This window comes from Diaporthe batatas, assembly GCF_019321695.1.
Source record: "Diaporthe batatas strain CRI 302-4 chromosome Unknown Contig00001, whole genome shotgun sequence".
Classification (NCBI taxonomy): Eukaryota; Fungi; Ascomycota; class Sordariomycetes; order Diaporthales; family Diaporthaceae; genus Diaporthe; species Diaporthe batatas.
In genome coordinates, this window is record NW_025408548.1 from 888183 (window position 1) to 914180 (window position 25998).

Below are 25998 nucleotides of genomic sequence, written 5' to 3' on the forward strand. Positions count from 1 at the left end.
TAGCCATGTTCCCATGCCAAACCTATGAGCCGATCGAACTCTATCAACGACATGACTCCAAGAGACCCAAGAAAGAGCCTACATGTGTATAAAGTTGATAGAACTCGGGAGGAAAATGTTTCTATTTATTTATAACCCAGCCATGAATTTCCATTGTTGTAAACCGTCGTGTGATTTTGATGCAACTTCCAAACTAGTAATAAATGATTGGCAATAGGATACCAAAAAGCTGTCATGAGTGAAATCTATCAAAGGGCTGATATTATGTGACAGGATATCAAGAATGTAATAATTTCACAATCTTTGCATCCTATGATGTCCCACACAGCAAATAATAATATGTTATCATTATACTTGGATCGGATGTTAGCGACAATTGATCATATTGCGATAATTTTTCCAAGGTTTACAATAATTACCAAGTAGGTAGGGTTGCGACCCCCCCCCCCGCCCAGGTATACATTTGCGATTTTGAATATTAGTCACGCCGTTGCACGCATCTTAGACCGATTGCAATTCTTTTCACACACTGTGAACCACTAAAAGGCAAACGCTGGAGGCTACGATGGGCAATGGTCGAAACCTTACGGTTCACTGCACAAGACTCTCGTGGACCGGACAACAAACCTTCATGCTGTGGCTGAACTTTCCCAAAATCATAACCTGCCCTTGAAGTGGCCACATTCTTGAATCAAATCATGGAGCCCCTTGAATGTCACGAATGTAAAACTCACAAATATTGAATCCATGATACTCACATGCCCAGGTGTGCACCTAATCTCAATGAAAACCACTATGTATTGGAGATTGCAATCTGTGTCCCGGCAACCTTTTTACCATGGACCGATCAGATGCAAAATAATAACTTAGGAAAGAATAGCTCGAACTCGTATCACAAGGATACCTAAGTCTGCCAATTCCCTGCGCGCGACTGGTGAAAACTTCGAGTTAGCTTGCAGCTCACATCATATATGAAAGAGATGATACTAAACTCACGCAGCTGTCCCAACCGTGGAGTCCGTGGAGTCTCGACGCCTCCCCTCATTTTCAGCGCTGTGAGAGCGACCAGGCCCGGCAGGGCTAGGAGACGACGACGACGACAACGACGTGGGCTGCGCCTCGTTGACGCTGTGCTGGGCCAGCTCCCGCTCGTCGCCAGCCCCTCGGAAGACGCCTGTCTCTTGCAGGCGGGTGACGTTTTCATCCGACCTAGCGACGTGGAAGTTTTCACCATCCACGTCCACCTGTCGGAACCGGCCCGGGTCGGGCAACGTGGAGTTGCTGGCCTGGATCGTGTTTGGCGGGTCGTCCTCCTCATCATCCGAGCCAATGACGAATTCAGACAAGGTATCATCACGGTTCTCCAGATCTCGCATCTGAATGCCTTCATTTTCCTGCGGAGACGAGGCGCTCCTGGTAACGTCGCCTCGTCTCTTTCGGAAGTTGAAGATTAGCGGACTACAGAGGAAGAGTACAAACATGATACCAAAGAGTGAAGCGAGTATGTAGCTCAGCCGCTGAAAGTTCTCCAGCTGCTCCTGAGCTACGTCCAGAGCATGAGCGCAAGACTCGGTGGTGTTGCAAAGAGGAGCCATCGTTGCAAAGAACTGTTTCGAAAGGTCTCACAGTAACTGCAGCAAGTATCAAACCAGGATATGCCGTCTGACTGGAAGTGAGGGTGATCCGTCAAGTTGTTTCGTGACAGGATTTTCCGTTGCAGTGTAAAGAGAGGCTTTGTTTTTCACGTGCCGGGTAGGAACGCCTTTAAGTAGTAAGGATTTCACGGGCCCAGGGACATATTAGGACAAGGAAAGACGGCGGTAACCAAGACGTTGTATATGTGCAGCGGGTCCCATTCTCCCATCAAAGAAAATCCTGACACGGCTGGTCATGTATCAAAGGCTCAGCTACTAAGGTCGCACAATAGCGGATGGCTTATTGTTGTTTCTTCTGTTGCCGTTAGCATTGTCACTCGTCCCTCACAATCGAGCCCGATCACTGGCTGGGGAGTCTTCACTCCGTTGTGTTTGCAGCTCATTCCTGACTTCGAATGCAGCCCTGCAGCCCTCCTCAATGGCCCCGTCGATGAAGCTCCGCCACCCCAGAGCCCAGTCCGAGTTTGCGAACAATATGTTGCCGTGACGAGCTCTCATGTCATCCAGATGGTTCACCAGAAGCTCCGGCGGTGAGAAGAACCACGCCCCTTTGGCGAATTCATCCTTAGACCAATTGTGGAAGACCAGTCGCTCGACCTCGGGTGACATGCCGTTGTTGTTCGCAGGTGCGAACAGGCCCTTGACCGCCCTCAGTGTCTCATCCACATTTTCGTCTGCGTCCATGTGGTTGAACTGCCCACCGAAGGCAACAATATGTGTGTTCCCAGCCGGCGTTGTGCCGTCTCCGATAGCGTAGGAGAGCTTGTTGTGGGGATACGTGACCCCGGTCCATGATCGAAGATCTTTATTTGGGACCTCGGCGTGGACTTTGACGCATTGGTTGACATGGCCGATGCTGATTGCAGACTGCTTTCCACTTGGCAGAGGCGGGTCGAAAGACACGGAACCGAGGACGTTAAGGGGCACGGTTGAGATCAAGCGGGATGCGCGGTATTGTCTCCCTTCTCCTGTTGTCACAGTAACGAGTCCTCCATCATCCTTGACACCCTGGATGGGGCTGTTGAAAGCGTAGGACAAACGCTTGGTAGCGAGGGCCTCTTTAAAGAACCTGATGGCGAAGCTTGACTGCCCACCTCTGATACGAAGTTAGCACCTAGATCAAACGAGAATGTGGGGAACCGGATAAGGGGCTGAGGGCAAAATTAGGGGTTCAAAAGATGAGGAGCTCCAGGATTTGAATCCAGGCCTGGCTTTTCATATCAGCAGAGCCATCCTCACCCAACAACCGTTTCCTGTCGGCAAGCACTTGAGGATAGCTCCTTAGATCCAAAGTCACATCCGCTCCCACTACACAACTAATGAAGTATTAAACCGAAATTATTTGCCCAGTTCAGCTCGAATTCCCTTCAATTCCATCCACTGCCAGTGGCGCACACGACGGCAGTGCTCCAGTAGGGAGCCACGTTCCCAGTCGAAGACGAAAGCAGCACCCGGGCAGAATCTTGAGAGAATTGAAAGCTTACCTGAATTTCCATGTAATCAGGTAATCAAGGAAACCTTGATAAGTGTAGCCACTCATAGCCCACCAGTGCATCATCTCGTGGAAGCTCATCGTCTCCAGGGTGCCGCCGCTGCAGAGCAGTATGAAAGACTCCAGAGCAGCTCGCTCGTCGGGCGTGAGCGAGGCGGAAATCTGCTTGATCCTGTCTAATGCGGAGAGCCTGTCCATATCTCGAGCTTCCTGGGTCTTGAAGGTATTATGCGGAAGAGGCATGACCTTGCGGCCGTATGATCCATCGACATTGAAGAATTTGGCCAGCGCTGATGCCATGAGCTCATCCTTCATACACGCAATCATTAGCAGCAATTTCATATTCGGGACAAATAACACCAATTGAAGACGCTCATACCTCTTGATCATGATTCATGGTAACACTGCCCTGTGCGGTGTTGAACTCGAAGTGGTTGACCCCTCTGGAAAAGTCAAATGAGTTTACCAGGTCGTCGGTCATCTGGTACCGAGCAATCTCTCTCCAGACATTTGCCTGGCCCCAATGCACCCAAGTGCCTCCCATCTCGAACGGGTATTCGCCGATGTTAGACGACCATGACCGTCCTCCAATGCGGTCTCTGCCCTCCAAGAGGAGCACATTCAGGCCTTCGATAGCAGCATTCCGAGCGGCGGTAAGACCGCAGTACCCTGCGCCTATCACAATAACGTCGTATTTTGTTTCGACGGACGTCACGTTCGTAGGAGGCGAGATGACGCCGATTGATGGGACGCCCTGTTTCAAACCGGAGGCCTTGGTCCAGCAGTAGCCATCGCGGGAGGTCATCTTCGAAGTGCAGCGGTACCAAACTCCAAGGAATAATCTGAAGAAAAAAATCACAAATTTGAATGTTGGAGAAGCATACGAGACAGCCCTGCAATTGTAGTATGAAATGTAATCCACAGAGGCAATATATTGTCTTCTGTTATTCAAGTTCGTGGCCAGAATGGGTTGGACTTTCTGCCCAAGTGGCTTGCTAACTCCGATTATATATAGTCAGGCATGCCAAGCATGGGAAGCGAATTTTGCAGAATTATTCAGAGAGGCCGTCTTCCACGATGCTTTCATTCGCGGCTCTTTGGGGCGCCACTAACAAGACGACTCGTCCCAAAGGGGGCATTATCGAGAGAAAACGCCCCGCTAATATTCTAGATCAGCCAATAGGCGCTACGTGGGCACCGAGATCCCGGATCTGACCGGGTCTTGGTCTCGGTTTGTGGGGACGACCAAGGTTAACCTCCAGTCCTCAGCTCCGCCGGCACTGAGTACTTGGCTCCTGGATTTCTCCCACTTGCAACCACTTTTGGAAGAGCTGCAGCCCGGCCCACGAATCTTGCCGGTGCACTGCTATCTTGTATACTCTCTCACGCCTGGTTCATCACGATTGGGCTCACGTATCAGAGTGGGCCTCGAGTGCTCGGGACCAGTCATGCCCGCGTCTGTTCCCACGGAGCGCCAGGCCGCAAAGGAACGAGGTAACATCCCATGGAACGCTCCACAAATCATCGGGTGGGTATCGCTGATGGTAGCGCATAGGCTGCTTCCAATGCTCTAAGCGAAGGATCACCTGTGATAGGGCTGAACCCTCGTGTGGCAAGTGCATAAAGAAGGGACTTGATTGTTCTGGACTCGCTAGGATCCGCTTCAACGAGGGGGTTGCCCGGCGCGGTCGACTCAAGAACTGCACGGTCCCAGTCCCTGATATCATTAGCCAACATGGCGAGACTCACTGCCAATTGCCGACTGTGGTGACATTCCCTGAGCTTCAATGGCACCCCCACGATCCACCTCGAACTACACAGACACGGAAGGTTCGTACGACCAAAAGACGACCGAGACCCGCGCCGTACCCGCAACGAGCAGTGGTAGACCAGCCTGCAGCGATACAATGTCTACCCTCAGACCCTCCATTAGCAGACTGTCCCGTTATACCGCCAGCGGATGGGTCGGGTGGGGCTGAAGGCGACTATCGAGCACAGTACATCCCACCAACCGAGGCCGAAACTGGTGATGAGGAGATAGACGCAAGTTTCCCAGCCATAGTCCACGAACAGCCAAATCACTACATGAGCCAGTTCCATACCATCATGCCTTGGATTGCACCTCTGCCCTCAGAAACAAGGGGACTATTTCATCACTGTAAGCAACACCAGTCCCACAAGAAATTGGACCGTGGCACCCGGGCTGACGTGTTAGCAGTCTCAGAGGCAGTCGCGCCCGTCATGGTCATCCTCGACAAAGTATCAAACGGATATAGGGAATTCATCCTGCCGATGGCACTTCAAGATGAAGTGCTCTGCAGGGCGATATCAGTTGTGGCCGCCCAACATCTCAGCCAAGGAAACCCGGCACTCGAGCTGGCGGCCGACAAGGGACGCACGGCGGTGATCTCGCGACTTCGCAAAGACGCATTACTCGAGTCTCAAGTATTCAATGAACATACGTGGGCAACTCTCCTTGTCCTCCTGGTGGGCGAGACCGTCACAGGCAACGCAGACTATAGCTTTCTTGTGCAGATGCTGCTGTGTCTTGCGAGCAACAATATCATCAGGAACAAACAATCACGCTTGACTCGATTCCTCAAGGCCCAGACACACATGTAAGTACACAGAAGTTCCCCAATTCTCAGGTCTGTCCGAAGCACTGACGTGATTGCAAGGTTCACAATGCTGGGACAGCCTTTCCTTGAAGAAGAGGGTGGCGTGAGGTTCATACAGCAGACATTCAACGGATGCACGGACTGGCTGTCATGCGAGGAGCTCCCACCAGACTGCCAGGACAGGCGCAACGTGATCCTGATCAGGCAGTGCTTCGCAGAGGCCTGCAACATCTACCTCGGGCGTGCGACCACCGACCACGAGCAGGACCTGGCCATCAAGCGCCTGATGCAGCTCTTGTCACAGGTCGACAGCGACGCGCCGACCGCCCACGCCCTCGTCTGGGTATGTTTCATCGCCGGGGCGGAGACCAACGACCCGCAACAAAGGGACTTCTTTGTTACCCGCATGAACGAGACATACCAGCGGACACGCTTTCGCAATATCCCGGCTGCTGTACAGTCACTTCAACGGATATGGAAGAGGAAGGCGGGTCAGAAGTGGACGAGCTGCTTGCCTGAACTGACACAGGTCCTAGTCATGTGAATCTTGAAGGCCATAGGGTTGATAACGCGTTCTCCATGGCTTGGAAGAGCATTTGACAATGAAATATCACCTCAAGAAGCCGATAAAAACGGGAAAACTTGCTTAAGTAGACTCTTCTGATTTCACAACTTACACCCGGTGATGACTAAATAGAACAGTTTCTTTGGTCAGCTGGTGTTCCGTTTGAACCAAAATACCATATGAACTTGCAATTAGTCGAATTGCTCACCCCGCCAGAGCCAAGCATTTAAACCAACACCATCTCGTCAAACACTTCCGGCTTCAACAGATCCTTCAGCTCTCCGTCCATCACCCCCGGCAGGAAGATAGGTCCAATCAGTCTGAACCTGGAGCGTTTGTCGCCAGTAGGGCGAAGCACGAGAGGGTATGACACCCCAGAAACCAGAGCCACCGTGTCCCCTTTCTGAGCTCCTCTCGCAGCGTATGCCAGACTACCGGGACATGCGGAGTTGGTCTCGCAGAGAACCAGACTCAGCCTCTCGTTTCGCAAATTTCTCCTTGTTTGACTGGCCGCGGCACAAAGATCCTTTTCTCCCAACATCCAATCGACCCCCCATTCCTTTTCGTGACTTTCGTCTGGAAATCCATGTAACGCAATCTTGGACATGAATGAGTCTAATGAGTCTTCACGCCAAGATGCCGCAAGCTTTTCTCTGCCTGCGGCCAGCCTCCGCTGCAGCCACAGGAAGAACTCGGGACCTTCGGGACCCCCCCTTGCTCTATCCAGGAACGCTCCGCAAGGACCTGTCGAACTCATATATTGGTCTCTGCTCATACCGACACTTGCGTCGTAATATAGAGAGAAGAGATCCCGAATGGGTTGCGGCGGCGTGAAATGAGAAGTAATTTGAGTCAAGACGACACCGGCGACGGCAAGGCTCTTGCCGTGATTGTGAAAAGCCCACAACGGCTGTGTCCCAGGGGTTGCCCCTTCATATTTTTCAAGGCACCTGGCTCGGTCGCCCCGGCCGTGGAAATAAAGATTATCTGTCGCTACTTAGTACGATTTCTTCAAGCAGTCGGTGAGAATATCATACCTAACCATTTCCACAGGCCTGAACGCTTTGGTTCGTCATACGGGATGATTTTAAACCTGCAAGGGAGGGCTCTAGCCCAAATCGGCGATGTGGGCAGATCCCAGTTGATTACCCAGGATGGAAAGTCGCTACTATTCGTTTCGCCATCGCCGGAATAAGTGTTGGCGAAAACAAGAATGTCAAGTGTTTGTGTATGCTCAATCCACTCGGTCGAGATTTGCCTATACGGGGCACGAGTATCCTGGCGGCACACGCCGAGTGAGCCGTGATCAGAGGTCCTATCCATTTCGTAGTACTTATCCCTGGACTTGTGACGTTCGAAGGTGGCGTATCCCGATTCTTCCAGTATAGAGAAAGTTGTGTGTGTGGACTCGATGAGGAGGGATCAAGGTTTCGGCTCGGGCTGCATTCTGGGGATTGATTTTTGTGGAAGATTTAGGGTAGACAGTCTTTGCCGTCGTTCTTATAAGTGGTCCATTAGCCCCAGGTGCCACGTCTTTTTTGTTTAGTACTTGCGTGGGCGGTCGTCGGTCAGTGGCGCTGCTCTAGTAGCGACTCTCGCTATGTACCTAGGTACCTCGAGTAGCCTCGTCTGTGCGGCTGTCCGTCAGGACAAGGCTGGGGCTATATTTCACAGCTAAATGTGTGTTTTGCTTTCTTTTCTGTTTGAGTTCTGCCAAAAAATTATTTCGTTGTTAAAAGGCAAGATTTTGAGGGCCTACCATTTTGTCAAGGGACTGCAGACGCACTCCAATATACACAGATCAAGGACTACCCAGGGAAAGATATGTGGTTTCGCTTCTATTCCGTATACGTCCGAGGACATACATGGCGCCTTCATACGGTGGTAAGCACTCAAGACCCAGCGCTTGGAAAGAACACGATGCCGAAAACAATAGTTATAATACGATAGGTGCCAGGGAAAGATATACAAAACAAATAGATCTAGAATATAAACTAAAATAGTAGATTTTCGAGTCGCCCAGCTGTTGTCAATGCAGGTAGGACTCCTTCGTAACTCTTGCCTCTCATATTGAGCTTATAGTCATAGCTCAGCGAACTTTATTCAGACAACACGGGCTCCAAAGGTTGACACTCATCTTCCGCTCTTTTGATCTGCAGTTTCGGGTTTGGTAAGTATACATCTTGCAGCCACGTACGGTCATTATGACATTAACTCTTTGGGGTGCTAGCAAAGATGGCGCCTGCTGTTGATTAATTGTAATTGTGTTCGATATATTACTTGTAGTGTAATAAATTAGCCCAGAAACACCATTTCAGCGCTGTCCCACCCGCGCCACAATGCCAGTTCACTTGAATACTCCTGCTGTACCTCGAAGTGCTCCTTCGCCTAGACTTTCGCCTTCGCTTTTGCGGCCGCTATCCTTGCACTCCTCCTGACACCGGCAACAGACGGGTCTGTCTGCCCTTGTCGCTTGGCGGCACCAGTACGATTCCCAGTCGCCGGGCCACTTGAGCTCTTCACTAGCTTCGCCGTTTGCTGTGACTTCTTGGATTTTGCCTTTCTTCCCCGATGTTTCGGACGCGGACCTGCTTTGGACTTTCCGCTTGGTTCTGCCGCATGCGGTCTCTCAAAGTTGGCCTCCTGGCCGCGGGCAGCTTTACCAGCCCCTTTCCCTCTGAGTGTCGAAGGTGCGTCTCCGCAGGGTGGATGCGCGACGAAATCTGCGCCCCGTCGTTGGGATTTGGGTACAGCTTGGGGCTTGCTACGGGGTATGGGCCCCTTTGATGCGCTACTGACGCTGCTGGGTGTGAATTTGGGTTCTTGGATGTCATCTTCGGGGGTTGAGCCACGGAGCCTGCGCCGTTTCGGTTGGTGACGGCCGCGGTGTTGGGACTCAGATCTTGGCGACTCGACCACGGTGGCTGATTCCCCAGAGGAGTCGTCACCGGCCCTCTTCCCTCCAGGCGGGCTTGATTGTGGGTTGGGCTGCGATGACCGGCTCCCTTTCGTCTCAGCTCCCTGGGTTGACCCTTGTCCTTTTTCTCTTCTGGCTGCCGCTTGGTGATGGGCTGTGTAATATATTTTATTATTAATTTTAGTATATTAGTTTTAATATAGTAGTTTTAAGCTAGGAATCTAAGTAGTTTTATTTTTAATCTTTATATCTTTATAATATTCATAGTACTTTTATATAATAATAAATACTTAAAACTTAATATTTAAAGAAATATAATATATAAAGTATATAATTTAATTTTATATTATATGTAAATAAAATTAAAGTATATTACTTCTATTAATATTACTTATTAAAGTAAGTAATATAGGTAATTAAAAGTAATTTATTATAATAAGTTAATATAATAATTATATAATAAGATTAAAATATTTTTTAAAATATTTTATATATAAGAAAGAATTTTATAATATAAAACTTAATGAAGTAACTTTTTTCTATTAATATACTTATTATATAATTAATTAAATCTATTATAATTTCTAATTTAAATATATAAATAATAGAATAATAATAGAATTATTTTAAGAATTCTTTTATATAATTTATATAAAACTTTAAAGTTTTATTAAAAATTAAATAACGTATATTTAATATATATTAAATAAATATTATATAAGAAAAGTAGAAGTTTAAATATTTAATAATTAAATATTCCTCTACTAAATATATTATTTTATTACTATAAATTCCTCCACTTTATATAATATATAAAGAATGTGATGAAAAAGGGAGCGCTCTAGTAATATAAATATAATAGTGTAAAGAAGTAATATTATATATAATTAATTCTTTATAAATATTAATATATTACTTTAAAGGCTTCTTTAAATAATTATCTTCCTACTAACTAAGTCTATTAAAAGACTATTATAATAGTATTTTCTTTTATAGAAATCATTAATTTGAAATATTAATTAAATTTGAAACTTTTAAGTCATTAAATAAGTATAAACAAATTATTCTATTATACTATCATCTAGTTTCGCTTCTATTCCGCATACGTGCGGGGACGTACATACATGGCGCCTTCATACGGTGGTAAATGCTCAAGACCTAGTGTGTTTTTCTTTTTTTAAAAAAAGATGCTATGTCTATAATTTGGGACTAAGGCCGACGAGAATGCCCACAGACTATGATAATGATATAAGAGAGCTTCATGATGTGGATGATGTCTTGTCAACTCCACTTCTGACTGTAGAGGAAATATCAAGTAGTACTCGTTCTTCACAACACTGGCATGACATCGGCTAAATTACATGACCCAATTCACAAGTCTTAACACAGCCCTTTCAGCTCCTCATATTCTAGCCAATGAATGGCCAACGACCACAAGAATTCGCGCCGGGTGGGAGGGGGGAGGGGGAGGGGGAAGACTGTTCAGCCATCGGGCGTCGTCTTAGTTTTGCAGATCTGATGTAGGCCAGACCAAAATCGCGTATTCAGTAAGGAAGCAGTTGATTAGGATTCATCGCAGTCTCTTTCAATGAAGTGGTAATGTGTGGCATCGCTGTTTCTGGGGGCTGGAGGGTGGTAGGGCTGATTGGGGTTGCCTCGGAGACAGACTACGAACGTCAGAAGAGGCGCTTCTTGGCTGCCTCAGCGGCTGCGACATGTCACGGCCCCGTACAGCGTAGCCGGAAATTCAGAGACTTGTATATATTTCCACGAGAGGATTTGTCGTAATATAAAAGGGATCGGGTATTCACACCCACAAAAATGGAGAGTGCACCCAAGCCCTAAGCAATACACTCCCATAGGAAAATCTCCTATTGGATAATCTCCTATAGGACAACCTCCTAGGATAACCTCCTATAGGACAACCTCCTATAGGATAACCTCCTAGGATAACCTCCTAGGATGACCTCCTTCATGAACCAGTCCGTGGCTTCGTCCCATGCCTCCTCCAAATTGAAGACGATGGTGTTGACACACTTTCCTGTGCATCCTCGGCATTAGTACTGCGATGAATGCTATTGCGAGGAATGCTATTGCGAGGGGTGCTATTGCGACGAGTGCTTTTGCGAGTAGTAGGCCAGACAGCACCTACCGGGGGGGAGGGGGTAAATTAACTTTATAATACTATTATTTTAAACTAATATTAATATTCTATTAAAATATAAGTATACTATTAATATAGCTATATAATAGTTAAATAATATAATACTTTTTTATTTAATATAATTTTATAATTAATAGTATATAATATATTATTAAAAGCTTAATATATTAATAAAAAAGAGTTAAATTTTTATTAAAGTTAACTTTTATTTTTTTATCTTTAATTTAACTACTTATTAATTAATTTCAACTTAATTATTATTATATATTAAGTTAATAAAGTTATAAAATTAAGGAATTATAAAAAATTTAATTTTCCACTAACTTATAAAATTTAATATAAATATATTTAAAGATTCTAATATAATATTAAAACTTAATATAACATTAACCCCTTAATAGATTTTATTCATAATAGTATTTTAAAATCCCCCTTTAGAACGAGAGTCGCCACCGCCAGCCGCAGCGCTGGGTCGATAAGATTCATTCTTGTCCAGCTCTCTGGCCAAAGGAGTAGGGAATACTGTTCCTGGGTTGGATGCCGATTGCCCAGATGCTTGAGAAGCCTTGGCCTTCTTAGCAGGTGGTTCTGCTGCTGTGCTGAGATCGGACGGCTGGCGCTTCAAGTTGTTAAGCCGCATCACCGAGGCGTCAACATGCCCACTTTCGGATCGCTGGGCTGGAGATTTCCCCTTTGCACCTTTTGAGACCAATGATGAGGCACGCTTAAAACACTCAGCGGCGGTAGGGCGCGCGTTAGGGTCCCATGAGAGCATTTCTCTGACCAGACGAGCGAAGTCTTTGTTCCCGCAGGATGCCAAAAGCTTATCGCAGGATTCTGCCATCGCCCTGGCGTAGCTGAGGTCCAAGATTTCCCAGGTCGTGACTCCGAGTGTGGGCAGCATTCCGTTGATCAGCTCGACGGCCACAATCCCTAATGACCAGATGTCCGACTTGTTGTTATATTTGGTCTTGTGATCATCGTCGTCAAAAAGCCTTGCTAGAACCTCGGGGGCCATATAATAATGTGTACCAATTACTGTCGCCATGGCGGACTCTCCCTGCTTCGACACACCAAAATCGCTCACTGCAATCTCAAGCGGCTCTCTGGAACGGATGAGTATATTTGCTGGCTTGAGATCGCGGTGCGTCACGCTGTTGCTGTGGAGGTAGGCGATAGCAGAAGCAATTTGGGTAATGATGGCAATGACCTCGTCCTGGACAAATCTCGAGTCCTTCTGTTGCTTGTCGAGTGACCCGAGGCCGCAGTATTCCATTATTATCATCGGGGTAAAACCATTGATGTAGTGAACATCGATGTAGCGAGCGATGTGTTTGTGATCCAGCTTGCTCATCAGAGAGTGTTCGCGCTCAAGCTCGTCGCCCTGTTCAAGGCGTTTGCCGGCGCACCTAGCCCAGTTTGAGCTGTTGAACACTTCGAAAACTTGTCCGAACGTGCCTCTGCCAAGTTTCCTGTCGCCAATGATCCAAGCGTAGCGACCTTTCCTGCTATCATGCGTATGACGGTTCACTGTTGGCAATAAGCCACCAGTCGTAATCTCCCTGCTGTCAAGGGCGAGCCCCCCCAAGAAAGGCATCGGATTGTTCTGTTCAGCTTTGAACTCACGGACCTTCTCCTGATACTTTTGCATATGGTCCGAATGGTCCGGCACTTGGAGGCTTATTTGGAGTCCGACTCGGCCTAATTTAATGAGGACTTTCCACCCGACGGGGACTACCCACACTGACGGGTTGATCTTATCACCGGTAATTTCGTGTATTTGTGGAGATAGCTTTGCGTCTGCTCCGTTTATGGTGCGAAGTTGTGTGTAGGTAATCTCGGTACCGAACCTCGAGACATCCTTTATCACGACCTGGCCCCAATCATCAAACCCGAGTTGGATGTGACATCTACTAACGGCTATCGAGGAGCTTATGAGGACATCGGTATCCGGACCATCACTCTGACCGAACCAGAACCACGGAGTGCCCTTGAGATAGTCAGTCAGCAAAGTTTGTTCGGTCAGCAAGGCGGCGGTGATCAGCGTGACACGATCTATCGCGACGTTGATCATTCCACAGAGATCGGAAATTCCCCCCCGCCAAAACGGTGGGAACACCCATACGAGGAAACTCGGGGATCAAAGTGCGTAGTTTAGCGCCAAACCACGAGTAATTATCCCATAAGATTATCCCAGGAGTTTTATCCCATAGGAGGTTGTCCCATAGGAGGCTGTCCCACACGAGGCTGTCCTATGAGAGGTTATCCCAGGGGAGGTTATCCCAGGAGATCATCCCATGGGAGGTTATCCCTTGGGGCTTGGGTATATCCTCCGTTTCGGCGAGTGCGAATATCCGACCTCTAAAATAAATTGTCTCATGACAGGTGCCCCATAGCAACTTATGCCGCAATCAAGAAAATACTTACATTGTGAGGAGGAGTTGAGAACTTCAAAACCATCTTGGACTCCGGGGTGGTTTCCTGCGTGGCTTCCCGGTCACCTCGAGCCGCTTCACCGCCACATGGAACCCTGTTGAATTGATCATGACGAGATACATCCAACCAGTAGGCCGGTCCTTGGACCTCGACAATATCGTCCCACTGTCGGTTGCTACGGGTATTGCGCATGATCCTCCAAACAATTTTCAAGAATGGTGAGTCTCGGACAAAAGAACAATGAACAGCCACGGGAACCAATGCGACGAGCCATCTGGGGGGCTGGGGAGACTTGCCTAAATGTAGGCAGGTAAAATGGGTTGAGAGACTGTGGGGGCTGCGCCGCTCAACTGCATGCGCCACCATGAGATTTCAATGCATCAACACTTGGCAATGCTCACTGCGCCACCGAATCACTACCACCTCAGTGTTTCACCTGAGGTCACGACCAACCCTTGGGAAGACGACTGGTGAGAAATTGCGCAGTACACGCCGTATGTCAACTTTAGAACCATCATGACCATGACCCTTCTAGCTTTAGAATTGTGAGGCACAGCGGCCAAAGCGCCACCGGTGTTTAATCAAGCACTGGCGTTGGCGTTTAATCAAGTACCGGCGCCTAAATGCACGAATCACTGCACGAATCACTGTACGGATGCTGTCACTGCTGACTCATCACGTGCTGTGCCTCACACAAGAGCTCCAAGCTCTCAACTGCTCATTTCCCATCTCCGTCTTCCGCGTTGGCCGCTTCTGTTTTATATATATAGGGATTAAAAACGAAACTACTTATATTCCCAGCTTAAAACCACTGTATTAAAACTAATGTACTAAAATTAACGACGAAAGATAGCACAAAGCCCACCACCAAGCGGCAGCCAAAAGAAAAAAAAAGGCCAGCTACACAAGCCTCCCCACCAAGACACGCGCCAACTCCCTAGACAGAGCGGCGCCCACACGCACGCCCGGAGGCCTCTCGCCCCCCGTCCTGGCCAGCATGCCAGCTCTTCCCCCTAGCCCTGGCACCAACAGGGCCCCGCTGCTCCGCGATCAGGCTCAAGTCCGGCGGCGCGATATCCGAACCGTCCACGTCCTCCTCGTTGAAGCGCGAGGCTCTGGGGCCGGCCGTGGCCTTGGGGGCTGTGAGCCAGGCTGGCAGCGGCCCGGAAAAGGTGGGGAGGGTGGAGGATGGAGCCGAGGAGGAGGCGGAGGAGGACGGGTGCAAGGTGGCGGACGTGGTGGCTTTGCTCTCGCCTGTTGTATCGTCCCCGCCCTCGACCTCCTCTTCGTGATGATGATCCAGACCGAGTGTGGAAGATACGGACCGCAAGGACACGGCTGAATCGGCCGACAAGCTTACACCCGGGGTATTCTGCGCCGTGGTGCCCGCGAGCGTGGTCCTCTCGAGCTCAGCGGTGATATCAAACGCATCGGGATGCGGCAGCACCTCATCGACGTCAAGAGCATCAGGATCCTCGTCCCAGCTCCACGAGCTGGCCCCGTCCGGGGTTGGCACGCGGAGAGACCTGGGCCGCATGAGGGAGTCCATCGAGATCTTGTCCCAGTGGTTACTGTAGACTTCGGACTCGTCCGGGGGTGGTGTTCCTCTGCCGCGCTTGGTAGGACTCCTCCCACGTCTGTCATAATCACTGACACTGCTGTTCCGCTCGCGCTCGCGCTCCAGATCCCCGAGTTCGACGTCGCGCGTGTCGCTGTCGTCGGCGTTCCCGGGCCGGCGGCAGCAGGAACAGATCCACCTCGCCGGCTTGGTGATTGTGGAGAACATCAGCATTAAGCACGCCATGGCGAATGTGGATGTAGCTTTTAACGTACTGCGTAGGAAAGCCTCGAAGCGTGTTCCTCTTTCCATGGTATCGTCTGTCAGTGCTTGCATTTTCCAGACGACTGGTTGGGAATGGGTATCTACCAGAGTTCGATTTGTTTCCCGTCGAGACAGATCACTCGTCGATACAAAATGGCCGGGTTTGTGCAAGATGGTGGATGAAGTTCACGGTGAAGCTGTCAGCGATGATTGGTTATTCCAATAGTGTAAGCAGGTATTGCAAGGAAGTGGACAAGTCCAAGAATAGAGAACTGCCGACGAGACTCTGCGTTCTAAAATTTTATATCCAAATTTAGAAACCCCTGGTGAAAGGCATTGTTCGCCTTTTCATGGCTCCTTCTGTGAATACAAAGCCGCGCCGAGTGCACAAAGCCTTGTTCTGGTCCCTCTGCCAGTGTGAGTGGGACGCCAAGGACAAAGGCGGCGGACAAGGAAATGGAAGAGGCCGTTGTTTGTTTCTCATCTGTGTGGAGTGATGGTGATGGCTAGCAACAGGTGTGATATGCATGGCGCCTTTGGGCTTGCCTCCAGGGCTGTCAAACGCCTCTGTCCACAGGTCACGCCCATCAAGTTGGAGACCAAGGGAGAGGGGCACAATGCCGTTCCGACATCACCGTCAATGTGTGCTGGGAGGTCAATTACAAAGAGTTTAGTCACCGAGAGGTTGTGTCTTGAGAGGTTCCCCTCAGGATGTTGGCCCCAGACAGCCGACCTGGTCATCTCGCAAGATTCCAAGACATCAGCCCACATAAACTTGTTGTGAAAGAGAGCATCTCTTAAGAGGCTGTCCCTGGCTACCCCCGAGAGGCTGTTCCGTTGTAGGTTATTCCGGAGGGGATTGTCCTGCGGGATATTATCTCCTGGCTTGTTGACCTATGAGATGTTAGCAGATCGCCTTATACAAATTTGTCTTCCAAGGTTATACGGCCAGGACGTTATCTGTCAGGTGATGGTTGTATGGGAGGATAGAATGAATGTCATCTACTCGGAGTGGACCTTTACCCGGGTCGCGCAAATGGACAGAGCAACTCTGCAAGGTGTGCATTTCGGACATGGAAATCGAGAGAGGCTGAATGAATACATCCAACCTCTCATCTTGGCCGCTCTTACCCGAATGATCGGATTATCCACGGGGGGCCTGGAACTGAGAAGCCAAGACAAGAAACACTTGTATTACATACACTAAGCTGAGGTATCAATGTTCTCGCTGTGTGTCATCACTATAGCTGAGGTATCGATGTACTCGCTGTGTCATGTATTAAAACCCCGAAAAACAAGGCCATATCCACGCTAAACCAAACCCCACCATCACGTTAGACCGACCATGACCGACCAAACACGATTCCGAAGATGTGGAGGAGCCCCATCCGGTCACTTGATATCACCCCCTTTTCTTCAGCGCTGATACTTCCCCGGAAGCAGCCCCGGGGCCGGGGTGCGGGAAAGGCTCTCCTTCTCCTTGCGCAGGCGCCTCGCGACCCTGCTGTCCCGCCAGCGGCCCTGCCCCTCCTCCGACGGCCCCGGGTCCTCCGGAGGCGTGCGGTCGAGAAACTGCTGGTACCCCGCGCCCCCCATGTCGCGCACGCCCCTGAGGGCGTTGAGCTTGGTGTTCATCCGCTCGGCGTTCTGGATCCGCCTGGCCGAGTCGTCACGGTCTAATCTTCGCTGATAGACCCAGCCTGCCACTAGGAAGCGAGCATGGCGGACTTTAACGACGTCGACAACCACGTCCCGTATTAGTCGTATACCCCGTTTCGGGGGCCCATGTCTGGGGTCCGGCTCTGGCTCCTTAAATCTGACGTGACGCGTGCGTCCCGGGTCAGAGCTTTCAGCAAGACCCCCCCTTAATTGAGGCTTCTAGTCGATCTTTGCGTTTGCGAGGGTCCTGGCCATGGGACTGCTGATGTTGTTGACCTGCGTCATCGAGAGCTTCTTGTATTTAGACTGTTTACGAAGCTTCTTACGCGCGACCATAACTGGGACAGAGCTCTTGGTCACAAGGTAGTTAGAGAAGGAGCCAAGAATTACGCTGCGCTAGTTGTTAGCCATCTTGAAACTATCGTGGGATACGAAGAGAAGTAGATGAGAGGCGGCAACTTACCCCTTGAGTGCGCTTTGCCCCCTGCTCCCGAGGACGACCAAGGTAGGGCTGACGACGTCGATGATCTCCAGAATCTGGTGCTTCGGGTTTTTGCAGTGCAAGACCTCCACGATGACACGGACCTGCAGTTTTGTCTTCCGGAGAAGCTTCTCCACCCTGTCGGTGATGTCCTGAACAGCCATGTGCCGCTCTTCCTCGGCTTTTGACTTGATGGGCGTTGCCAAGGACTCCGAGCTCTGATCGGCTTTTTGCAGCTCCAAGACGCTTCCACCGGGCGTGACGGGGGCCTTGCTATCGGCAACCACGTTCAGCGCAGCACCTTGATCCTTGACCGACTTCGCGTCGTCAGCACCGGCGATGCCGGCCTCCTCGTCGACGCAGTAGAGGCAGATCATGGTGTCGCCGTCCCGGAGGACTGTACCAACGGCCCACTCGAGGGCGTGCGTTGACTCGTCGCTGAGGTCGGAGGCAACAATGTACTTGCGCAGGGTTCTCTGCTCCTCCTTGGCCTCCTGGGCAACCTTGCGCCAGTCACCACGGTAGATGATGCGGAGAGCCCGAGCGGCGTTGGGTGTGTCCTTGATGGGAGTCTGGAAGAGTGACAGCTTCTGTGCGCGCCTGATGTCCGTCAAATCAGCTTCGGTGTCCGAGTCCATAGGCGTCCTTGCTCCGGAGGGCGGGCCATCGTCGAAGCTGGTAGCAGGATGTATCGCGGACGCCTTGGAGGACTTTGACTTCTCGTTCTGCCCAGAAGGGCCGGTAACCGTGATCTGGGGCTCGTCCAAGAGCGAACGGTATTGGTACTTGACTTGCGGGTTCTTCGCAACCTCGATGCGTTCTTCCTCAGCAGCTGCTAGCAAGCTGAGCGCTGCCCTGTCCGTCGCCCCTGCCTTGTCCGGGCCGCCAAGCGATTCGAAGCTCCTAGCCGCCTTGCGCCCACGCTCTCCTTCCTCGGTGTTGGCATCATCCTGATCATCGCTGCTATCGTCGTACAGGTCGTCGCCGTCGGGGGTGAGGTAGTCCTTCGCCAGCCTGCCGCCGTCCGGGTTGTCCTCGCTCTTCTTCTTGCGGCCAATCTCAGCAAGGGTCCCGCCAGAGCGGAGGAGATTTGCATCTGAGAGCCTCCGGTATGCGTTGCTCATGTCCACGCCGTATGTTTCCTCCACGAAGGCCCTCCCGGCCGGGCTAAGGTGCCTGCCTGACAGGAGGTTCGTGGCAGGCGAGCTTGACCGCATGCCCAGGCGGGAGTGGGGGGAGCGCGACTTGCTGCCTATCCGCATGCCAGGCCCTGCGATGGAGTGGCGACCCCTTGTGTCGCCGGGGAGGGGTATCCTGCTGACATCACCGCCCCGTACAAGGTGTGACATGGCGGAGGGGGGCTGGGGCGTCTTCTTGTTGCCCTGTGACACCCGCTTTGGCAGGGCCGCATGGCCAGTGTTGCTCGTGATGATGTCGGAGAACTGGTACTCGGAAGTGAGGTCGCGGATGCCGTCTGATGATCGCGGGCCAAAGCCGACGGGCTTGGAGGACACATCGGACATGTGCCTGGGGTGGGAGGAGTTGGCGGCGCGGGCCAGCTGGTTGGAAGCCAGGACGGGCGAGGACGGGGTGCTGAAGACTTGTTTGCCAGAGGAAGCAGACGCTGGAGGGCTGTCCATATCGAGCATGCTCCTGCGGGGGGCGGAAGGTGGACCGTCTACGTCCAGCATGCTCTTCATGGGGCCTACACGGCGAGGGAAGGTGTTAGCGCTGTGGAGTCGAAGCCGGTCAGACTGGCCACGCAGAAAAGGGACAATCCTCACCGATATCAAGCATGCTCCTGACGGGGGAGCGAGGAGTAAAAGGAGAGGAGGAGCGGACGCCGCTGAGAGCGCTGGGAGGGCGGGGACGGTTCCTAGCGGCGATGAGGGCCTCGACCTCGCGCCTCTCCTCCTCCAGCGCCGCCTCCATAGACATTACTTTGTGCGGATGAGACATTCTGAGGGAGGGACCCAGTGTTTTGCGCCGATTGTGATCGGGTAGGACAGGCAGTCGAGTGTGGACGGGCTCGGCGTGGGAGGACGACGGGACGAGATGGGCGCAGCAGTCGGGGACAGCACCAGAATCGCCCAACGGCAGGTGGGTGCCAAGATCGTTGTCGTTGCGCAAAGAGGCTGGCGGTGATGCTCGACCGAGACGTGTGGTATTGTAACTCTAGGATTAAGGTATGGCAGGTATGGCAAGTATGGCAGATATGGGCAGATTGGAGCCTAGCGTGGGATGATTTGTTGTCGTGGGTGACTGCAGGATTCGAGGCCAGGGAGAAGATGCAACAGCATCGTGTGTAAACAGAAGGGGGGGGAAGAGGAGGAAAGAGCGGGACGATGCAACAGGTCGACTGGTGTTCCTTCAAGTCATGGCTGAGCAGAAAGTGGCCCGGTCGGGTCTGCCAAGAGTAGTGGTTGCCAAGTCTGGGTTGTTGTGCACTACGCAGCAACAATCGGAGACGGAGACAGAGACGGTGTAGGCGTGGGTGCCAAGTGCGTCAGTGCGTGTGGGCTGCTCAGAGGTCTGACCTGCGCCAAGTCTTTGGCGCAGCCGACGATCGACGCAAAGGAGGGGAAGTTCCTCGTGGTGTTTCTGCTGCGCCTGCTGTGGTGGGCTGAGATGATGCAGTCCTTTTCTCCGTCTGCCCCTAGATTTGCGTTGTTGATTGATCTTGCAGTCCTTCCTTAGTGTGTTCATTTACGAAATCAAGACCTACGAGAGAGTTTTGGGCACGTTTTCCAATAGGTAAGGCAGCTGGAGGGGGCCGAATCAATAGGCCTGAAGTACAGTGGGCCGTCAAAAGTCCAGTTCCACCCACCCCTTTCCCACCAAAACTCCCCATTTTTAACAAACTATAAAATAATCCAGGAAATCTATATAAGTTAAGAGTTCAATACATAACATATAAATATAAATACTATTAATATATCCATGTTAATATTTTTAATTCTTAATATTATGTTAAATAAAAATAAACTTTGAAAAGAAATCTTAAAAAGAAACTAGAAACTATAAATTATCTAGGGTATAAGGTGCTAAGACCTTTAGAAGATCCCTAACTATTGAGATTCTTTAACTAAAAGGCACGACGTTCTAGTTAACACCACCGTCAAGATGATACCTCTTAGCCTTGTCTATAGGTTAAGGCCACAAGTACCTATCATATTTTAAGTTGTAACCATAGTAATCAACATCATATCTTTTTAAAGCGCTAGGTCTTGAGCACTTACCACCACATAAAGGCGCCATATATGTCCTCGGACGTATACGGAATAGAAGCGAACCCACATATACGTCCAAGGACATACACGGCGCCTTCATACGGTGACCAACCGCAAATATAAGCCTCTGATGCACAGCGTAGATACACTGTGAGGCAATCAGCATAGCGTTATGGGCTTAGTGTGAAGGATGAAAACAAGAAAGAAGACCAACACGTGCAGGGCTACTTACCACAATGCCAAAGGAAAACATATCAGAGGGCTTATTCACGGGGCCTGACGCATGGGCGTCTTGGCTCCGCCACATCTGGCTCCCCGCTTGCTTCCCTGGGACATGAGCAGAATCTTCCAAGTCAGCTAGCTGTACCTGATCGATATTCATGGCCTCGGTGTTCTGCCGCTGGATGAGGATATTGTTCGGTTTGACATCTATGGGGTGTTTATGTCTTTTTCTCCGCTGCGGGTAATAATGCTTGAACTTAATTACCAATTTGGACAAGGTCTTTCTCATGTAACTTGGCCAGCCCCCTCAGCGCGTCTCTCAGAACATGCTTCACCACCTTTAGCGGCGGTTTCTCCTGAGCCAGACTCGGGAGATTATCGCTGAAATACTCGTAGACAAAGGTCGATCGATCCGGTATGGTATCACAAGCAACACGAGGTTGGGGCAATCACGAAGGCTCTGGTAAATTTCCTGATAGTCGACGAAACTAGTCCTGGACACGTTTTTCACAACAAACTTTTGTTCTTCGGCGCTGTGAGCATCGCTGTCAGCAGGAGTGCATTTTAGAGGTCACACTGGAGACTCATACGTTGCAAGATATACATGACTTGGTGGACGTTCTTCCTCCTGCAGAACCTTTCCGATGGTATAGATGCGGCCTGATTGACCGTTGAGCCGGTGAGGTGGCGCCATTTTGCGAGACGGCTGTGGAGGATGTGCAGAAGAATGATACCGCAGGACTGAGAAACGTGGTGAGAGGCTCGACCGTGAAGGATTGGCAGCAAGAAGACCGGAGGCTAGAAATTTCCTCCAGCTTTCATTGTGAAGCAGAGACATGGTGAACTCATAGAGCATGCAAGGTGCGCCGAAGAGGGGATGAAGATATCAAAGATAAAAGAACCTACTTTTCGATGGATGGGCGCCAAAGCACCTAAGCATTTCTGTTTCCAGAGGCAAGAATCCACGCTCGACATGTAATATTTTGTAGTCTTTGAAGAAATAGACATGCCTGGGAATGAGAGACCTTATTTTAGGTGCCATAGCTTAGTAGCTCTTTATTAGTAAACTATTTAAAGGTTTTTATTAGTTTAAGTACTTTAGATTTATATGTCTAACTTTATTTTATTTATATTAATTAATAACTAATATTTAAATAAAAATTAAAATAGTTATTATTATAAAAAACTTTAAAGAACTATTTTTTAAAATTAAAAAATTAATAAATTAAATAAAATATAATTTTTATATTTATCTTTTAATTTATTTTTTGAAAAAAGCTCTCACTCTTTATTTTATCTTACCCATTTTTATAAATTAATAATTCATTTAGGGTTGTTTAATGTATAAAAATGGTATGCACAGTGTGGTGTTCACCCGCGCCTGCCATGCTCCGCTTGGGCAGCTGTGGGAAATGAAAAAGCTCAGGCCAAAAGAGGCCCAACCTGTGAGTTTGTCATGAGTCTTTGAAACCAGCGTTGAGCTTCTTTCCTCTGGCTGTTGGCATCGTTCCTCTGCACGCTCCATCAGAAGTACTGTTCTGCACAAGACGCCGTGGCGTATCACAAGCCAGAAAACAGCTACGTCAAGCCCCCAGGAACCCCAAAACGGGCAGGCAGGATGGGGCTCTGGACCTAGCTAGTATGGTCTTCCCGCGGTTCTTTCGAGTCGTCTGGGCCCTCTAAGCGCTGCCCCACACAAACTAACCAGGAACCCCGCTGTGCTTCAAGGTTGATCTTTTAGATGACCCCCCGACATTTCTCGATCCCTGCCCCTGCACCGCAAAAAGTGCACGAAGGGTCCATTTCAATACCTGATAGCCGGCCAAGTCTGCATGCCGTGACACATATAAATCGAAACAAGCACCATTCGGATTAACATTATGACAATTGCCCAGCCTTTTGCTGCAACGGGAGCAGGCGACCTTAGTTCAGCCACGAGTCGGGACAGCATTTACGCGCGTGGTTGGGGCCAGCGCAGCCTGCATCTCGAGTCAAAAACACACGCTGGCGGGCCAATTCCAAGAGCGGCTTTCCCATTCAAAGAGCTCTGCGCGGTCCACGGCATCCTTCCTGAATATTCTTCGGCACACTCTTCCCTAGGATTCCCTTCTATGGGATAGCTGCCTACGAGACTCTGTCCTGTGGGAGGGATCATCCGCCTTTCTATATGATACCCTCCTAAGCAATCACGTTTTGTGGAGGAATCCCCCACGCGAGATGATCATATAGATATCAAGTACATAAGCCATTGGGACTCCGCTATGATGCTTTCTTTTTTATATACATGTAAAAAAGAGAAGCCTCAGCAGCGGTATGGCATTAGTAGATGTGATGTGCCGTTGCATTCCAGACAGCTGGATCACCAGTGAGACGGAGGAATCCCACAGTCACACACAAACAGCCCGCCAGCTTTCCAGCTGCTCGAACAGGCATTCGCGCACGAGTATACACCATGTAGCATTTCATACAAGCCCGTGCGTAGTAGACAGGCCACCCCCACCCGTCATGCAGTTTCTCAAACACACCCACCCACCCACAACCAACCAGCCGAGAGGCACGGATCAGACCTTCCTCTTCAGCAGCGCGGGCGAGGTCAGGTTCGCCCGGACGCTCGTGCCCGTCTTGTGCACGTTGTTGCGCTTGTCCCACACGGTGCTGCGGCCCTCGACGACGGCGACGATCTCCTCGGCGATGCGGTGCGCCAGCATCTTGCGGCCGGACCCCATCGACGTCTTCTTCTCGACCACGTCCATGATCCAGCTGAAGGCGGTCCGCCGCCGCGCCCGCCGCGACATGGGCACGGGCACCTCGAGCGCCTTGCCGCCGCCCGCGAGGCCCGTGAAGCCGCGGATCCGGATCAGCGGCGCCACCGAGTCGATGGCGAGCATCAGGTACAGGTTCGGGTTCAGCGGCAGGTGCTCGGGCGGCGGGGACCCGGCCAGCAGGGGCCGCTGGGGGTTGAGCTTGGGCGGCGGGGAGGTTCGGAGGTAGTTGAGGATCATCGCCATGTCCTGTTGGGTTTGAGCGTGTTAGCTTTGGTTTTCTGGGCCGGGCCGGGCCATGTTTTTGGTGTCCCCCTGCGTGTGGCTCTTCCCCGTCCACGCGGCAGTCCACCTCGTCCTGCCAGGTCCGGGAGGAGGTAGATCTTATCGTCACTGACCCTCTGTGCCTTGCTCAGCTTTCCGTCGCGCATGAGCAGCTTGGTGAGCTGTATTATACCCTCCTCGTAGCGGTGCTTCATGTGGAATTTCGTCTCGTGCAGCTTGCCCACGGGTACCTCCGGCTCCCCGAACTTGAACCCGCCGAAGGGGTTCAGGCCGATCGCCGTGAGCTCCAGCTGCGACAGGGCCAGCTCCCCCGGCGTCGGCTCCCGCATCTGAACATCCTCCTCTCTGATGCTGTCCTCGGGAGACGGCGGTGTTGGGCGGCCAGCAGCCAGGCTTCCTTCCACACCGGGTATGTTGGGGATCCCGTTCGGGCGCGGCGCTCCTGGATCAGTGGAGAGTTGTCGCGCAATCGCCGCGATCGCAGGCCGTTGTGATTGGCACACTGGCCGTCGTGATCGTATGGCGATGGAGCGGCATGCGCCCCATATGTTGGAGGTTGGCGGCATTGTAAGGTGTGTTGGGGAGCTGCTGGAACCAATCGCAGACCCGATGCTGGCAGGCGGCCGTGATGCGCGGTCGAAGCCATCGCGAAAAATCGACGCCACTCCCGGCAGGCACGGGCCTGCTTACATAACTGACACACCATCCCTCCCCTCCCCCCTCCCCAGATTTCTGCCAGGGTCAGCCCTCCCACTCCCTGGGGAGCTCATCCTGGGTTCTCCTCTGGGGAGCTTCGCCCAGCTGCCAGCTCGGATCAACCTTCCTGCTCCTTGCGCATCGATCCCTGCCCTCCTTTTCTTATTCTGCCCATGCTTCATTATCTCACCTCAAAAAACGCCTCGGTCTTCGCCTCAAGACGTCGAACCAAATAACGCCCTTGTCTCACTCTGGAACACCACGACCAGCTTCCCTCTGCTGCCTCGCCAGCACGGCCGGTCTGAAGCCGTCTCCATTATTTCCGCCCGCCCAGCATTTGGGCGTCGACGATCTTACTACGAACTGACACCGGCTTCTTTCGTCGCCCGGACTACCACACAGTACGTAGGTCGACTCCCGTGCCGTCGACGCAACCACATGTGTGTCTGGTCCGGTACACCGGTCAGCATCGTCGCCAACAGCTGCCCCTTCCCCCTCCGCTGCGACTCTCGTTGCATTCGGGCAGCTTCGAAATGGAACCCAACCGGGCGCCCCATCAGCGCCCGTCCGCCTCACCGAGATGATGGATGGGTGCATCTTACCATCCATCGATCAGGTCTCAATGCGAGACCGTGACCCGAAGGCCGGCTACTGGCAGCAGGAGCATCGTCATCGTCATCATACCGCGAGTTCTGGAACCCTTCAGCTAGCCAGCCAGCCAGCCAGCCAGGTAGCCAGCAGGCAGCTCCACAGCTCATATCATCAACTGATGACATGATGTCTCGCTCGGCTAAATTGCCCCGTCCCCCCCGTCCACGTGGTGGTTGGCATGCAGCAGACCGCGGCGCAGTCAGCACTCAAGCCCAACATTGGCATGCGCGACATACATCCGCGACCCTCGACCGCTGCTCCTCCCTGGGCCGCTGCCTCAGTGGATCGCCATCGCTTGTGATCACAGGACCCGGTATGGGGGAGGCAGGGAGGTGGGGGAGGG

General features: G+C 51.1%; 7 protein-coding genes across 7 annotated transcripts; 1 reads left to right on the forward strand and 6 right to left on the reverse strand.

Annotated features, from left to right (window-relative positions):
• Positions 1-1979: 1979 nt before the first annotated feature.
• Positions 1980-3952, reverse strand: KVR01_000377 (uncharacterized protein; the record flags this gene model as incomplete). The annotated part of the gene is made up of 3 exons (XM_044794937.1): positions 1980-2751; positions 3140-3456; positions 3527-3952. The coding sequence occupies 3 exons, from the start codon at positions 3950-3952 to the stop codon at positions 1980-1982; spliced, it is 1515 nt and encodes a 504-aa protein (XP_044650326.1).
• Positions 3953-4434: 482 nt separating this feature from the next.
• Positions 4435-6398, forward strand: KVR01_001041 (uncharacterized protein). The gene is made up of 4 exons (XM_044788982.1): positions 4435-4641; positions 4703-5305; positions 5366-5765; positions 5826-6398. Exons 1-4 carry the CDS (start codon positions 4596-4598, stop codon positions 6307-6309), a joined length of 1533 nt encoding a protein of 510 aa, XP_044650990.1. The 5' UTR covers positions 4435-4595; the 3' UTR covers positions 6310-6398.
• Positions 6399-6556: 158 nt separating this feature from the next.
• KVR01_000458 (uncharacterized protein) lies at positions 6557-7653 on the reverse strand (the record flags this gene model as incomplete). Its single annotated transcript, XM_044782742.1, has 2 exons — positions 6557-7317; positions 7368-7653. 2 exons carry the CDS (start codon positions 7651-7653, stop codon positions 6557-6559), a joined length of 1047 nt encoding a protein of 348 aa, XP_044650407.1.
• Positions 7654-11735: 4082 nt separating this feature from the next.
• On the reverse strand, positions 11736-14592 carry KVR01_000972 (uncharacterized protein). Its single transcript, XM_044789827.1, has 2 exons — positions 13839-14592; positions 11736-13401 (listed from the first exon to the last, which is right to left on the reverse strand). The coding sequence occupies exons 1-2, from the start codon at positions 14211-14213 to the stop codon at positions 11833-11835; spliced, it is 1944 nt and encodes a 647-aa protein (XP_044650921.1). The 5' UTR covers positions 14214-14592; the 3' UTR covers positions 11736-11832.
• Positions 14593-14602: 10 nt separating this feature from the next.
• Positions 14603-16003, reverse strand: KVR01_000551 (uncharacterized protein). Its single transcript, XM_044792227.1, has one exon. The coding sequence runs from the start codon at positions 15739-15741 to the stop codon at positions 14785-14787; it is 957 nt and encodes a 318-aa protein (XP_044650500.1). The 5' UTR covers positions 15742-16003; the 3' UTR covers positions 14603-14784.
• Positions 16004-16842: 839 nt separating this feature from the next.
• On the reverse strand, positions 16843-20488 carry KVR01_000663 (uncharacterized protein). Its single transcript, XM_044782177.1, has 3 exons — positions 19594-20488; positions 17792-19514; positions 16843-17719 (listed from the first exon to the last, which is right to left on the reverse strand). Exons 1-3 carry the CDS (start codon positions 19766-19768, stop codon positions 17548-17550), a joined length of 2070 nt encoding a protein of 689 aa, XP_044650612.1. The 5' UTR covers positions 19769-20488; the 3' UTR covers positions 16843-17547.
• A 2889-nt stretch (positions 20489-23377) lies between these two features.
• Positions 23378-25016, reverse strand: KVR01_000689 (mitochondrial 37S ribosomal protein RSM7). Its single transcript, XM_044788767.1, has 2 exons — positions 24422-25016; positions 23378-24272 (listed from the first exon to the last, which is right to left on the reverse strand). Exons 1-2 carry the CDS (start codon positions 24872-24874, stop codon positions 23823-23825), a joined length of 903 nt encoding a protein of 300 aa, XP_044650638.1. The 5' UTR covers positions 24875-25016; the 3' UTR covers positions 23378-23822.
• Between the last annotated feature and the right edge of the window lie 982 nt (positions 25017-25998).